The following is a 16,109-nucleotide window of genomic DNA, read 5'->3' as shown; positions in this document are numbered from 1 at the left end:
TAAGTATTTCTATCCTTTATTATTTATCTTTTAATTATCTAATCCAATCACATTTAACCCTACCTGACTGAGATTTGCAAGGTGACCATAGCTTGCTTCATACCAACAATCTCCGTGGGATTCGACCCTTACTCACGTAAGGTATTACTTGGACGACCCAGTGCACTTGCTGGTTAGTTGTGCGAAGTTGTGAACCATGGTACTGGCATCATGTTTGTGGCGCCATTACCAGGGAAAGAAAGATTGATGAATTTTACATAATTAAAGTGTAATCACAATTTCTGCGCACCAAGTTTTTGGCGCCGTTGCCGGGGATTGTTTGAGTTTGGACAACTGACGGTTCATCCTATTGCTCAGATTAGGTAATTTTCTTTTTTTTTATTTTCAAAAATTTTTCAAAAATATTTCAAAATTTTCTCACCTGTTTTCGAAAAAAAAAATGTTTTCAAAAATATATTTTTATTCAAAATTTTTAAGAATGAATTCTAGTGTTTCATGAAGCATGTGAAGCCTGGCTGGCTGTAAAGCCATGTCCAAATTCATTTGGACTGAGGCTTCCAATTTGTTATCAAGAGCAAGCTAGTTGGTGCTAATCCACCTACTGCTGATCCATGATCTACCTGTTACATGCTAAAGCTTGGCTGGCTATTAAGCCATGTCTGACCCTTTGATTGGAGCTTTAGACTAAAGAGCATAAGATTCCTGGAATTCATATTAAAAATTTTGGAATCCTTATTTTTTTTCCTTTTTGATTTTCGAAAATTTTAAAATAAAAATACAAAAAAAATCATAAAATCATAAAAATCAAAAATATTTTTGTGTTCTTGTTTGAGTCTTGAGTCATGTTATAAGTTTGGTGTCAATTGCATGTACATCTTGCATTTTTCGAAAATTCTCATGCATTCATAGTGTTCTTCATGATCTTCAAGTTGTTCTTGGTAAGTCTTCTTGTTTGATCTTTGCATTTGCATGTTTTGTGTCTTTTCTTGTTTTTCATATGCATTCTTGAATTCTTAGTGTCTAAGCATTAAAGAATTCTAAGTTTAGTGTCTTGCATGTTTTCTTTGCATTAAAAATTTTTCAAAAATGTGTTCTTGATGTTCATCATGATCTTCATAGTGTTCTTGGTGTTCATCTTGACACTCATAGCATTCTTGCATGCATTCATTGTTTTGATCTAAAAAATTCATGCATTGCATAATTTTCATGTTTTTCTCTCTCATCATAAAAATTCAAAAATCAAAAAAATATCTTTCCCTTTTTCTCTCATCAAATTCGAAAATTGGATTGACTTTTTCAAAAAAATTTTTAAAATCAAGTTGTTTCTTATGAGTCAAATCAAATTTTCAATTTGAAAATCTTATCTTTTTCAAAATCTTTTTCAAAAATCAAATCTTTTTCAAATTTTTAATTATTTTCGAAAATTCCAAAAATATTTTTCAAAAATCTTTTTCTTATTTTTATATCAAATTTTCGAAAATAACAATAACAATTAATGTTTTGATTCAAAAATTTCAAGTTTGTTACTTGCTTGTTAAGAAAGGTTCAAACTTTGAGTTCTAGAATCATATCTTGTGATTTCTTGTGAATCAAGTCATTAATTGTGATTTTAAAAATCAAATCTTTTTCAAAACTAATTTCAATCATATCTTTTCAAAAATATCTTCTTATCTTATCTTTTTTCAAAAATTTGATTTCAAAATATCTTTTTTAACTTCCTAACTTCTTATCTTTTCAAAATTGATTTTCAAAATTTGTTTCAACTAACTAACTAACTTTTTGTTTGTTTCTTATCTTTTTCAAAACTACCTAACTAACTCTCTCTCTCTCTCTAATTTTTGAAAATATCTCCTTCCCTTTTTCAAAATTTCTTTTTTAACTAATTATTTTAAATTTTTATTTTAATTTTCGAAAATTACTAACCTTTTTGAAAAACTATTTTCGAAAATCACTAACTCTTTTTTTCAAAAATAATTTTCGAAAATTCTCTTCTCTCTCATCTCCTTCTATTTGTTTATTCATCTACTAACATCTCTCCCTCACTCACACACAAAAAAAAAGGATCTCTATTATTATTTTTTTTTTTGTGCCCTCTTCTTTGTCATATGAGCAGGAGCAAGGACAAGAATATTCTTGTTGAAGCAGATCCAGAACCTGAAAGGACTCTGAAGAGAAAACTAAGAGAAGCTGAATTACAACAAACCAGCAAGCACCTGTCAGAAATTATCAAACAGGAAAAGGAGATGGCAGCTGAAAATAATAATAATGCAAGGAGAATGTTTGGTGACTTTACTGCACCTAATTCCAATTTACATGGAAGAAGCATCTCCATCCCTACCATTGGAGCAAACAATTTTGAGCTAAAACCTCAATTAGTTTCTCTGATGCAGCAGAACTGCAAGTTTCATGGACTTCCATCTGAAGATCCTTTTCAGTTCTTAACTGAATTCTTGCAGATCTGTGACACTGTTAAGACTAATGGAGTAGATCCTGAAGTCTACAGGCTCATGCTTTTCCCATTTGCTGTAAGAGACAGAGCTAGAATATGGTTGGACTCTCAACCTAAAGATAGCCTGAACTCTTGGGATAAGCTGGTTACGGCCTTCTTAGCCAAGTTCTTTCCTCCTCAAAAGCTGAGCAAGCTTAGAGTGGATGTTCAAACCTTCAAACAAAAAGATGGTGAATCCCTCTATGAAGCTTGGAAAAGATACAAGCAGTTGACCAAAAAGTGTCCTTCTGACATCCTTTCAGAATGGAACATCCTGGATATATTCTATGATGGTCTGTCTGAGTTATCTAAGATGTCATTGGATACCTCTGCAGGTGGATCCATTCACCTAAAGAAAATGCCTGCAGAAGCTCAAGAACTCATTGACATGGTTGCTAATAACCAGTTCATGTACACTTCTGAGAGGAATCCTGTGAGTAATGGGACGCCTATGAAGAAGGGAGTTCTTGAAGTTGATACTCTGAATGCCATATTGGCTCAGAACAAAATATTGACTCAGCAAGTCAATATGATTTCTCAGAGTCTGAATGGAATGCAAGCTGCATCCAACAGTACTCAAGAGGCTTCTCTTGAAGAAGAAGCTTATGAATCTGAGAACCCTGCAATAGCAGAGGTAAATTACATGGGTGAACCATATGGAAACACCTATAACCCATCATGGAGAAATCATCCAAATTTCTCATGGAAGGATCAAAAGCCTCAACAAGGCTTTAATAATGGTGGAAGAAACAGGTTTAGCAATAGCAAGCCTTTTCCATCATCCACTCAGCAACAGACAGAGAATTCTGAGCAGAATCCATCTAGCTTAGCAAATTTAGTCTCTGATCTATCTAAGGCCACTGTGAGTTTCATGAATGAAACAAGATCTTCCATTAGAAATTTGGAAGCACAAGTAGGCCAGCTGAGTAAAAGGATCACTGATATCCCTCCTAGTACTCTCCCAAGCAATACAGAAGAAAATCCAAAAGGAGAGTGCAAGGCCATTGACATAAGCAAAATGGCCGAACCCAAAGAGGGAGAGAAGGACGTGAATCCCAAGGGGGAAGACTTCCTGGGACGTCCAGTGATCAATAAGGAGTTTCCCTCTGAGGAACCTAAGGAATATGAGACTCATCTGGAGACCATAGAGATTCCATTAAACCTCCTTATGCCATTCATGAGCTCTGATGAGTATTCCTCTTCTGAAGAGAATGAGGATGTTACTGAAGAGCAAACTGCCAAGTTTCTTGGTGCAATCATGAAGCTAAATACCAAATTATTTGGCATTGATACTTGGGAAGTTGAACCTCCCTTGTTCATCAATGAACTAAGTGATCTGGATCAACTGACATTGCCTCAGAAGAGACAGGATCCTGGAAAGTTCATAATACCTTGTACCATAGGCACCATGATCTTTAAGGCTCTGTGTGACCTTGGTTCAGGGATAAACCTCATGCCCCTCTTTGTAATAGAGAAACTGGGAATCTATGGGGTGCAAGCTGCTAAAATCTCACTAGAGATGGCAGACAATTCAAGAAAACAGGCTTATGGACAAGTAGAGGACGTGTTAGTAAAGGTTGAAGGCCTTTACATCCCTGCTGATTTCATAGTCCTAGATACTGGAAAGGAAGAGGATGAATCCATCATCCTAGGAAGGCCTTTCCTAGCCACAGCAAGAGCTGTGATTGATGTGGACAGAGGAGAATTGATCCTTCAATTAAATGAGGACAACCTTGTGTTTACAACTCAAGGATCTCTCTCTGCATCCATGGAGAGGAAGCATGAAAAGCTTCTCTCAAAGCAGAGTCAACCAAAGCCCCCACAGTTAAACTCTAAGTTTGGTGTTGGGAGGCCACAACCAAACTCTAAGTTTGGTGTTGAACTCCCATATCCAAACTCTAAGTTTGGTGTTGGGGAGTTTCAACAATGCTCTGAACATCTGTGAGGCTCCATGAGAGCCCACTGTCAAGCTATTGACATTAAAGAAGCGCTTGTTGGGAGGCAACCCAATTTTTATCTAACTATATTTTTCTTAGTTATATGTCTTTATAGGTTCATGATCATGTGGAGTCACAAAATAAATATAAAAATTGAAAACAGAATCAAAAACAGCAGAAGAAAAATCACACCCTGGAGGAAGCATCTGCCTGGCGTTCAACGCCAGAACAGAGCATGGTTCTGGCGCTGAACGCCCAAAATGGGCAGCATCCTGGCGCTGAACGCCCAGAACAAGCATGGTTCTGGCGTTCAACGCCAGAAATGGCAACAAATAGGTGTTGAACACCCAAAATGGGCACCAACCTGGCGCTGAACGCCCAGAGTTGTGTGCAAGGGCATTTTACATGCCTAATGGGTGCAGGGATGTAAATCCTTGACACCTCCGGATCTGTGGACACCACAGGATCACCTCAAGATCTGTGGACACCACAGGATCATCTCAGGATCTATGAATCCCACAGGATCCCCACCCACCTCACCCTCTCTCTCTCCATTCAGGACCATCCCTTCTGTTTTTCATTCACCACTCACATCCATACACACATCCCTCCATCTCCTCCATAAGCTTTTTGTTTTTCCATTACCATTGATGGCACCTAAACCTTTAAAAGAGGGGAAGGGAAGACAAAGGCTTCCACCTCCGAGTCATGGGAGATGGAAAGATTCATCTCAAGGGTTTATAGCTCAGTGGTAGAACATGTGGCTGCAAATCAAGAGATCCCCGAGATACCTCAGGGGATGCACTTCCCTCCACATAAATATTGGGAGCAAATCAACACCTCCCTAGGAGAATTAAGTTCCAACATGGGACAACTAAGGGTGGAACATCAAGAGCACTCCATCATCCTTCATGAAATAAGATAAGATCAAAAAAGCAATGAAGGAGGAGCAACAAAGACAAGGAAGAGATATAGAAGAGCTCAAGGACATCATTGGTTCCTCAAGAAGGAAACGCACCCATCACTAAGGTGTATTCATTCCTTGTTCTTATTTCTTCTGTTTTTCGTTTTCTATGTTATGTGCTTATCTATGTGTGTGTCTTCATTACATGATCATTAGTAGTAGTAACTATGTCTTAAAGTTATAAATGTCCTATGAATCCATCACCTCTCTTAAATGAAAAATGTTTTAATTCAAAAGAACAAGAAGTACATGAGTTTCGAATTTATCCTTGAACTTAGTTTAATTATATTGATGTGGTGACAATGCTTCTTGTTTTCTGAATGAATGCTTGAACAGTGCATATGTCTTTTGAAGTTGTTGTTTAAGAATGTTAAATATGTTGGCTCTTGAAAGAATGATGACTAGGAGACATGTTATTTGATAATCTGAAAAATCATAAAAATGATTCTTGAAGCAAGAAAAAGCAGCAAAGAGCAAAGCTTGCAGAAAAAAAAATAGGCGAAAAAAAATATAAAAAGAAAAAGAAAAAGCAAGCAGAAAAAGCCAAAAGCTCTTAAAACCAAGAGGCAAGAGCAAAAAGCCAATAACCCTTAAAACCAAAAGGAAAGGGAAATAAAAAGGATCCCAAGGCTTTGAGCATCAGTGGATAGGAGGGCCTAAAGGAATAAAATCCTGGTCTAAGCGGCTAAACCAAGCTGTCCCTAACCATGTGCTTGTGGCGTGTAGGTGTCAAGTGAAAACTTGAGACTGAGCGGTTAAAGTCAAGGTCCAAAGCAAAAAAAAAAAAAAAAAAAGAGTGCGCTTAAGAACCCTGGACACCTCTAATTGGGGACTTTAGCAAAGCTGAGTCACAATCTGAAAAGGTTCACCCAATTATGTGTCTGTGGCATTTATGTATCCGGTGGTAATACTGGAAAACAAAGTGCTTAGGGCCACGGCCAAGACTCATAGAGAAGCTGTGTTCAAGAATCATCATACTGAACTAGGAAAGTCAATAACACTATCTGAACTCTGAGTTCCTATAGATGCCAATCATTCTGAATTTCAATGGATAGAGTGAGATGCCAAAACTATTCAAGAGGCAAAAAGCTATAAGTCCCGCTCATTTAATTGGAGCTATATTTCATTAATAGTTTGGAATTTATAGTATATTCTCTTCTTTTTATCCTATTTTATTTTCCGTTGCTTGGGGACAAGCAACAATTTAAGTTTGGTGTTGTGATGAGCGGATAATTTATACGCTTTTTGACATTGTTTTTAGTATGTTTTTAGTAGGATCTAGTTACTTATAGGGATGTTTTCATTAGTTTATATGTTAAATTCACATTTCTGGACTTTACTATGAGTTTGTGTGTTTTTCTGTGATTTCAGGTATTTTCTGGCTGAAATTGAGGGACTTGAGCAAAAATCAGATTCAGAGGTGAAGAAGGACTGCTGATGCTGTTGGATTCTGACCTCCCTGAACTCAAAGTGGATTTTCTGGAGCTACAAAACTCGAAATGGCGCGCTTCCAATTGCGTTGGAAAGTAGACATCCAGGGCTTTCCAGCAATGTATAATAGTCCATACTTTTTCCAAGTTTAGACGACGTAAACTGGCGTTCAACGCCAGCTCTCTGCCCAATTCTGGATTTCAGCACCAGAAAGGGATCAAAAACCAGAGTTGAACGCCAGAAATGGATCACAACCTGGCGTTCAACTCCACAAATGGCCTCTGCACGTGGAAAGTTAAAGCTCAGCCCAAGCACACACCAAGTGGGCCCCGAAAGTGGATTTATGCAACAATTACTTACTTTTGTAAACCCTAGTAGCTAGTTTATTATAAATAGGACCTTTTACTATTGTATTAGGCATCTTTGGACGCCTAGTTCTTAGATCAGAGGGGCTGGCCATCTCGGCCATGCCTGGACCTTTTACTTATGTAATTTTAACGGTAGAGTTTCTACACTCCATAGATTAAGGTGTGGAGCTCTGCTGTTCCTCAAAGATTAATGCAAAGTACTACTGTTTTCTATTCAATTCATCTTATTTCGCTTCTAAGATATTCATTCGCACTTCAACCTGAATGTGATGAAAGTGACAATCATCATCATTCCCTATGAACGCGTTCCTGACAACCACCTCTGTTCTACATTAGATTGAATGAGTATCTCTTAGATCTCTTAATCGGAATCTTCGTGGTGTAAGCTAGAATGATGGCGGCATTCAAGAGAATCCGAAAAGTCTAAACCTTGTCTGTGGTATTCCGAGAAGGATTCAATGATTGAATGACTGTGACGAGCTTCAAACTCGCGATTGCTGGGCGTAGTGACAGACGCAAAAGGATAGTAAATCCTATTCCAGCATGATCGAGAACCGACAGATGAATAGCCGTGCCGTGACAGGGTGCGTTGACCATTTTCACTGAGAGGATAGGATGATACCATTGACAAGGGTGATGCCTCCAGACGATTAGCCGTGCCGTGACAGGGCATTTGGATCATTTTCCCGAGAGAAGACCGAAAGTAGCCATTGACAATGGTGATGTATCACATAAAGCCAGCCATGGAAAGGAGTAAGACTGATTGGATGAAGATAGCAGGAAAGCAGAGGTTCAGAGGAACGGAAGCATCTCTATTCGCTTATCTGAAATTCTCACCAATGAATTACATAAGTATTTCTATCCTTTATTATTTATCTTTTAATTATCTAATCCAATCACATTTAACCCTACCTGACTGAGATTTGCAAGGTGACCATAGCTTGCTTCATACCAACAATCTCCGTGGGATTCGACCCTTACTCACGTAAGGTATTACTTGGACGACCCAGTGCACTTGCTGGTTAGTTGTGCGAAGTTGTGAACCATGGTACTGGCATCATGTTTGTGGCGCCATTACCAGGGAAAGAAAGAGTGATGAATTTTACATAATTAAAGTGTAATCACAATTTCTGCGCACCAAGTATTAGGAAGTTTAAAGTGACAGAAGATTGCTACTACCTAACATGAGTAATTTGCCGGGGTGGAGCTGGTGTTTCCATAAGTTCTTTTCTTATTGACTCGTTAGAATTTCCATTTCTGATAGTCAATAACAAAAATAGAATTTCTATTCTGAAAATTTTGTCTCTGGTCTCAATTTTTCATATAGTTTCTTTTGGAATTTGTCTTCTCTCATATATAGTGCTAACTTAATTATATGTATTTAATGCTTTCATTGTAAAGATGTTATTATTAACTAACTTGGCCATTTCTTGACAACCAATATGCGACTTGTGTAGATCTTCGGGATGATAAGCAGTTTTTTCAAGATCATCCTGGTGCAGCGCTTATCACCACAGTGCAGGTACTTCCTAGCTTTCATTGCTTCCATTACCAATATCTATTGCTATCGCTTTGTGTCTTATTTCATTGCCTTTTAGCCTTCAGTTGGTGTTCATAAGAGAGACCATATGCTTACTTTATACATTAGTGATCTAATTTTCTCTCTTTGTTGAAGTGTGAGAAATTGAGAAAACTTATTGGTACTCTAGTTTACATTGAATGTAGTTCAAAAAAACACAGCAGGTACATATATGTTCTCTGCATCTATAAAAGTTCCAAAGGTTAGATAATATCACGTACCTAACCATATCTGCCTTTGAATACAGAATGTGAAGGCTGTTTTTTATGCGGCCATCAAAGTAGTTCTCCAGCCTCCAAAGCAGAAGAAAAAGAAGAGAAAGGGTCAAAAAATATGTTCCATATTGTGATCTTCTCAGTTCTAAATTGGTAGTTGGCAAATGATGACATGACTGTAGCCATTTCTTGGTAATCTTTGCGATTCTATATCTTTGCAGCATAACACATGATGGTGTTGGTGTTCCGCAAACATTACTGAACCAAATGTTCGGACGAGAGGGACAAGAATTCGAGGAGGGTATTAGTCTGCTCATCAGCAGAAAGTTGCTGAAGCTGATGAATGGAGACGTGCGGTATCTGAGGGAAGCTGGCAAATCATTTTTCATCTTAACAGTTGAACTGGCTGCTTCCCAGAAATTGATTGCTTAAAGTTATAGGAAAATAAAGAAATACTTTGAGTTTTTGTACATCAGAAAAGCAAGTGTGCAAGAAATCACTTTTCTTGTACAACATACCTTAAGAGTAAGAGTAACATAGTCTCAACTCTTAAGTCTTAACGCTTCTGTAACTCCTTGTATGGTACGGTGTATATATGTATTAATCTTCACGTTATTCAGCTATTCATATAAACTATTGTATATTTATATTACTTAATCTTCCTACAATTTTAGATTATTTAAGAAGCACTTTTAGTAATCAAACATTAAACAAGTCTCTGAAATTGATGTTATTCCGTCTTCACATGCTTAGCTGTAATATGATGAGGTGTGTTTTTTTTTCTTCTTTTTCTGATGTGAAAGAAGCACTTTTAGTAATCAAACATTAAACATTAAGCATATTAGTCTCACAATCCCTTGCAGCGAGGATGCATTCCTGAACCTCACTTGTCAATTGAGTGGGCAGTAAATTGTGCTCATACAGACTGACATAGATTAGTTGAGACAAATTTTGTACAGAAAGCTCTTTCTTTTCATTTTGAAGATTGTCCATTTTGGTCTCTTCCTTGTATCATTCCTTTGAAAGTGTAAAAATAGCACATGAATGAAAGAAAGTTATTGCATCTCATTTGTTGACTAATTTATTTTTTATTGGCTTTATTGAATCTGAATCATCTTTTATATCTTTATGCAGCAATTCAAAATTAAGTTCATCATTATTTTGAAGAAATTCACTGAAGTTGATGATTCATTTCATTTAAATTAGAATTTTGAATGGCGGTTGAAACTACAATTGTAAATCTGTTATGAACTCACAGTTTTCTTATATTAGAAGTGAAAGGAAGAGACATTCCATGTCATTATAAATAGTAACACAAGCTGGAGACATTCCATAATTGAGTGTCACGAACTTCAATTTTCATAGTGATTCTAGTTTTGTAGAGGGCTGTGTTATAGAACTGTAAATTCATATCTTAACCTTTAACATCTCCATTTGCATTCATTTTTAAACACATAGATTGCTCATAATTTCAGAATGCAGGAAAAAAAAGGTGAAGGAAACATTTAATTATCCAAACTTGAATCCAATTTTGATTTGCTGCATAAATAAGAGATGATTCAGAAAATTTAACCAAAAGTTAACCATATATTGAGTAAAATTGTAGTTGGCCTTGGATGAAAATAGAACTTAAATCAGTTAAATGTAAGACTGATCTTTGCTTTTTGAAAATGTTAAGGCATTGCTAAAACATCAATAAAAAAATAAGAGAACATACATATATAAATAAATAAGCCATACATCCCATGTTAAAAATTTTTTTAGCTATAAAGGAGATGGTATCAGTTGAAATTTACCTTTTGTTAGTGTAAACTTGCATTGACAGGTGGTAGAATCAGCTTCTTGTGTATCATTGGTGCCATGAATTAAAGTTTTCTATAATTCTATCCCTTTTTTCTATATTAAAATCTTATAATTTTTTAGACTTGAGAATTAGTGCAACCTATGAGAAAAAATGAACAATGAAGTATGGTTTATCTTACACCAGGCAGAATTGTTACTACTAGATACTGCATATGGTTCTGTTTGAAGAGATAAGATAAAATATTTAAAAAAAATGAAATACTAGAGTAGTTGAATTCTTTCTTTGTCATTAAACCAAAAAACAGAGGAAACACTTTGAACTTGTCATAGTAATGGTCATTCTTCTTTCATTTACTTTAAAAAATGTGTAATCTTTACAAGTAACCTATTGTACAAAATGTGTGTACTAATCTATGTCAGTCTCCTGCAGCATGCGATTCATCGTCAATTCAAGTGAGAAGTGATTTGTTGGAAGACATCTTCACTGCATGGAATTGTTAGACCTCCCATAGGATGATCATATCCAAACTCTTCCTCAGCTTGGCTCAACAAGTCTTGGATTGAATGTTGGTTCAAGTATGAAACGGAGGTCACAAACCGCTTCTGTTTCTCTCAGACATACACTGCTAGATGCCCCTTTGGGACTTTCACAGATTTTGAAGTTGCTTGGCTAGCTGAGAATGATGATGTCCTTTGAATAACAGGTAAATGAAAACCCATTTTTTTCTAGTATGTATGTAATAATAACTGCAAGGGAAACTTTCCAAGTTTAAAAGAAGAATGTGCTTTTAAGTGTTTGACACTTAAGATTGTCAATGAGTTGTGTTGTTTTTGAAGGCAAGAGCAACTGTATTTAAGCATATTCTTCTCACCACACCCTTTTGCTTGTAGTACCCCTTCTCTGCCAAGGCCTTGCTCATAACCTTAACAATGATTCCCTCACGCAACCAATAGTCCTTCCTGTTGATTTTCTCCTTTTTCTTCTACTCTTCCCTTATCAATTCTTCCAAGGTTGACTTTCTTCCACCGCCACTTTCTTTTCTCTTCAAACTATTTTCCGGATTCCTTTCCTTGTATTTATCTTCCTCATCCTCATCAAACACAGTCTTCTTCGATGAATTATCAGAATCATTAACAATGGAGTAATTCACAGTAAAAACAGTAAGATTCACAGATTAATTAATACTTATTCAACCCATAACAAGTTCACAAATTAACTAACAGAAATTATTCAATAATTGTTATAAAAAAAATACCTAGAAGCTAGAAGTCCTAGAACAGAGCAGAGCAAATCCTGAGCAAGAGGGGGACAAGGGCACGACCGAAGGGATGACAAGTGGAACAGAGATAGCGCCGGCGACGATGGAACAGAGCTACGCGATGAAAAAAGGAGGCAAGCCCGGTGACGATGGAACCGAGCTGCGCGACGGTGCTTTCAAAGCTGAAACAGTAGCTGCACGATGGTGGAATAGAGCTGCACGATAACGACGGTGGCTTCGAAGCTCCTTTCGGCGACTGCGGCGGGAGATGGACGGAGGTGAGGGAGTGAGATCGATGACGGAGAGAGGAAGGAGGAGCTCAAGGGTGATGGAAGGGATGGGTTCGCGTTTAGTCGTTGTGTGGAGTTAAGGTTGCTGGGTTGGGTAATTGGCTAGGGCATCCCAGCAAAACGATGGCGTCTTGCGTGCGACGCAGAGACAGATGAGAGAGATCGAGGAGCAGAGAGAGAGAGGATAGGAAGAGGAGAGAAGAAGATGAAGAAGACTGAAACCTTCAGAGGCGTGAACGAGAAGGTTTCTGAACCTAGATGAAGAACAATTTTGGTTTTTTGTTTTTTTAATATGTTTAACACAGATGAAAAACAATTTTGATTTTTTGTTTTTTTAATGTATTTTTGTTTTGTTGTTTCAATTATTTGAAACTATAAAATTAGGATTAATTGAATTCTAAAATTTGATTAATTTAAAAGGGTATTTTTGTCTAATCAAATAAAGGAAGGATGTTTAAGTCTTTTTATAAAATTAAATAAATATTTTTTTTATTTAATTAAAAGGGTGTTTTAGTAAAAGTGGTGATATACTATATATTTAAAAAAGAAAAAATTAAATGCTGACGTGGAAAATAAATTCCACATGTCTTATTGTTATTTGTCTATATTTTAAACGCATCGATACGTATGAATTTATCATCGTACCGTAGCAAACACCTTTAAATATTATTTTAACTAATCTACCGTTAATAAATAACTTTTCTTTCACTCCTTTCCTTCATTAAAAAATAGAAACTAGAAAATGTATGCTTTGTTTTTTTATCAAGGTCAAATTCCATTCATATAGAAGAATAGAGTACAAATACTAGGTCCAATTAGGAGATCTAAGGGTAAAAATATAATTTTTCAATAATGTAAGAAAATAACTTAAATAGAGAATTGGAATAAACAGATAAGAAAAAAAGGGTGGGGTTATATTAATAGTGCTGTCAACATTTTTTCCATTACCACCGAAGCTGTTTTCAAGATTTGCTCCCAGGCGATTGTTCTGTGTCTAGGAGGACTATGGCTACATAGATGACATCGGAGGCGGAGTCTGCCTCTCATATCCAAGGGACAATGACTCCCTAAATTTTAATTTTTTTAATAAATTAAAAATAAATTTTGGTTTATCTTTTTTAAATATTTTATTTTAATTTTCTTATATTAGAAAATTAAATTTTAAACTCTTTCAAAATTTTATGTTAGCTTCACTCCTGGTCCTGGGTAACATCCGATAAAAACTAGAAAATATATGCTTGTGTAGTTAAATTTTTATTTGTTTATATTATTAATCATATAAACTGTATTTATTTATAAAGACGGAACACATAGAAACATAAAATTGTATTTAGTAAATAAAAGATAAATAAAAATATTATATTTAAAAATATTAAATTAATATATTTTATATTTATTTTAATAAAACATTTATATTTTTATTTTTTATGTCTTATTCTTAATGTATTGTTTTATTCTATTCTTAAAAGTAAACGCAATCATAATGACTATAAAATTATTTATAGGTAATATAACTTTTTTAATCCACCAAAAGAAAAAAAAAATTATAATTTTATTGTTTGTTGTCTTTTTTATTTTTTTGAAAAAGTATAGATAGACAATGAAAATACTAAATAATGTGAACAATAGATATATCAGATATTCATTTTACTAGATGTACGAATGATTATTTTAATATTAAGATTTAAATGAATAATTTAGAGGTATAATATATTTTTATTTGATTGATAATTATTCATATTATTCAAGATAGTTATTGTTTATCTAACATTTCTCTTTTTTTTTTTCCCATTTTCACTCTTTTTTTTTTTTTTCATTTCTTCTACACACAACTTATTGCTCCCACTAGAAGAAAAACACAGAAAATCACAAAATATCTTGAAGCTTGCGACAAAAACTATCAAGGCAAGAAGTCTCAAAATCTTTGCTTAATAAGAAATTCTTAACCTTGCTATGATTTTCTCTCACCTCTCTTCCAACTTCACTCTCATCATCCATCACAATCTTAACAGCTTTGAACACACTCTCTTTTGTAAACAACCCATCTTCCTCACCTTTCTCAATTTCAATTCCAACCTTCAACTCCATACTCATCATTCTTGCATTCATAACATGATCAGCTCCCAAACGTGGCAGCAGCACAATCTGACACGTGTTCACAAGAGCCTCCGTTATGGAAGCTGAACCACAGTGTGTTATGAAGCACCCAACAGAAGGGTGCTCCAAAACCAATTGTTGCTGCACCCATCCACCGTACACAACTCCTCTTTCCTCAACTCTTTCTTTAAATCCTTCTGGTAATGCTTCTTCAATGGAATCAAACCCAACCGGTGGCTTAGATGCTGCAAGAAACGGAAAACCGGTTAGTTCAAGACCAAGCAACAGTTCTTGAAACTGGCTTTGTTGCAAAGGGGTTTCGCTTCCAAAAGCACAATAAACCACTGAACCGGGTTTGAATCGATCAAGCCATGATTTCCATTTCTCTTCTAAAGCAATGTTTGATGGCTCTGGCAAGAGAGGCCCCGAAAGCAAGCATGGCTTCTTGTAAAAATTCTCCAAGAAATCAGTGTACGGACCATCGATTTCTCTGCAACCTTTGAACCCAATTGCATCTGCTAACTCTCTTCCAATTCTGAACCGATCATATATCGGAACACCGCTTCCGAATTCCCATTTCATTGTGGAAGCTACGAAGCGAAGCTCGTGTGCATGAAGCTTCACCGATGAATCGGGAAACCCTGGTGGAGGTTTCATGAGATCAGATTCCGTTAAATCATTCCCTTGACTCTGTCTCTGTCTTGGTCCTTTATCAAAGTAGGCCATTGCAAACGGATAGAGGATCCAGTATTGCATGGATTTGATGCCGAGTTTTCGAGTTATGTTGGGTAGCCAGTGTTGGAAATCGAAGAACACGATCTTCGGGTTTAGCTCTTGAAGGAGAAGCTCGATGTCGTTCTCTGTTTGATCCATGGCTGTGGCGATCAGAGGAAAAAGAGAGAAGGGGACGTCAGAAGTAGTTTCAGCTTCACGAGGAAGGCCATGGACGTGAGGAACAGTGATGGGGATGAAGGTGATGAGGTGTGGGTGAAGGTTTAGGTGTTGAAGCTTTGAGATTGTTGTTCTCGGGACGAAGAAGGAGATTCTGTGGCCTCTCTTTGCAAGTTTGTTTGAGAAGTGAAGCAATGGGGTGTAGTGTCCCATGGCAAACCATGGAAATATGGCTATGTGTATTGGAGGAGGAGGAGATGCTTCTTCCATGGCTGCCATTGACGTGTGTGCTGTGTGTGGATTGCAGAGAAGTATATAAAACCAAATTTGGTTTTTGAGTTTCGAGGTGCTTCAACTTTCTCCCAAAATATTAGGTGATGTGTCCAAATGTGTATGATATTTAAAAGTTGAGTAAAATGAAAAAATTCCACCCCAACCTTAGCAATTGCTCAAAATAATAACTTGTCTTTTATTAATTGAAAAATGACCTTGTCACTTCTAATGATTAATTTTGTTAGACATTTTATTTTATTTCATTACAAAAAAATATTAAATACCGTTAAATTTATTATTATAATTAGTATATGTGGCAGGTTTATCAATAAATTTTTTGGTGAATATGACAATAAATTTGTCGGATAAAAAAATTATTATCAGATTAAATTTTTTTGAAGGTAAAAAAATTGGCGCGAACATTACATACATGTATATTTTGTAAAGAGAAAGTCTAAGCGTCAATATTTTTATTAAAATTTGGTCAGCATTTGACCAGCAAAAAAATAAGTAA

At 35.9% G+C, this 16,109-nt stretch overlaps 1 protein-coding gene and 1 non-coding gene across 2 annotated transcripts; both read right to left on the bottom strand.

The window, feature by feature from the left end:
- Positions 1-2,639: 2,639 nt before the first annotated feature.
- LOC112752799 (small nucleolar RNA R71) lies at positions 2,640-2,746 on the bottom strand. Its single transcript, XR_003177214.1, has one exon. It is a non-coding gene; the product is annotated as a small nucleolar RNA R71 (small nucleolar RNA).
- An 11,284-nt stretch (positions 2,747-14,030) lies between these two features.
- LOC112749805 (cyanidin 3-O-galactoside 2''-O-xylosyltransferase FGGT1) lies at positions 14,031-15,825 on the bottom strand. The gene has a single exon (XM_025798201.2). It carries the CDS (start codon positions 15,599-15,601, stop codon positions 14,201-14,203), a length of 1,401 nt encoding a protein of 466 aa, XP_025653986.1. The 5' UTR covers positions 15,602-15,825; the 3' UTR covers positions 14,031-14,200.
- Positions 15,826-16,109: the final 284 nt, after the last annotated feature.

This window comes from Arachis hypogaea, chromosome 15 (genome assembly GCF_003086295.3).
Source record: "Arachis hypogaea cultivar Tifrunner chromosome 15, arahy.Tifrunner.gnm2.J5K5, whole genome shotgun sequence".
Classification (NCBI taxonomy): Eukaryota; Viridiplantae; Streptophyta; class Magnoliopsida; order Fabales; family Fabaceae; genus Arachis; species Arachis hypogaea.
This window is presented reverse-complemented; position numbering and strand designations above follow the sequence as displayed.

Excerpts from the sequence above, each read along its gene's own strand:
- LOC112749805 (XM_025798201.2), bottom strand. The coding sequence starts at position 15,601 with ATGGCAGCCATGGAAGAAGCATCTCCTCCTCCTCCAATACACATAGCC.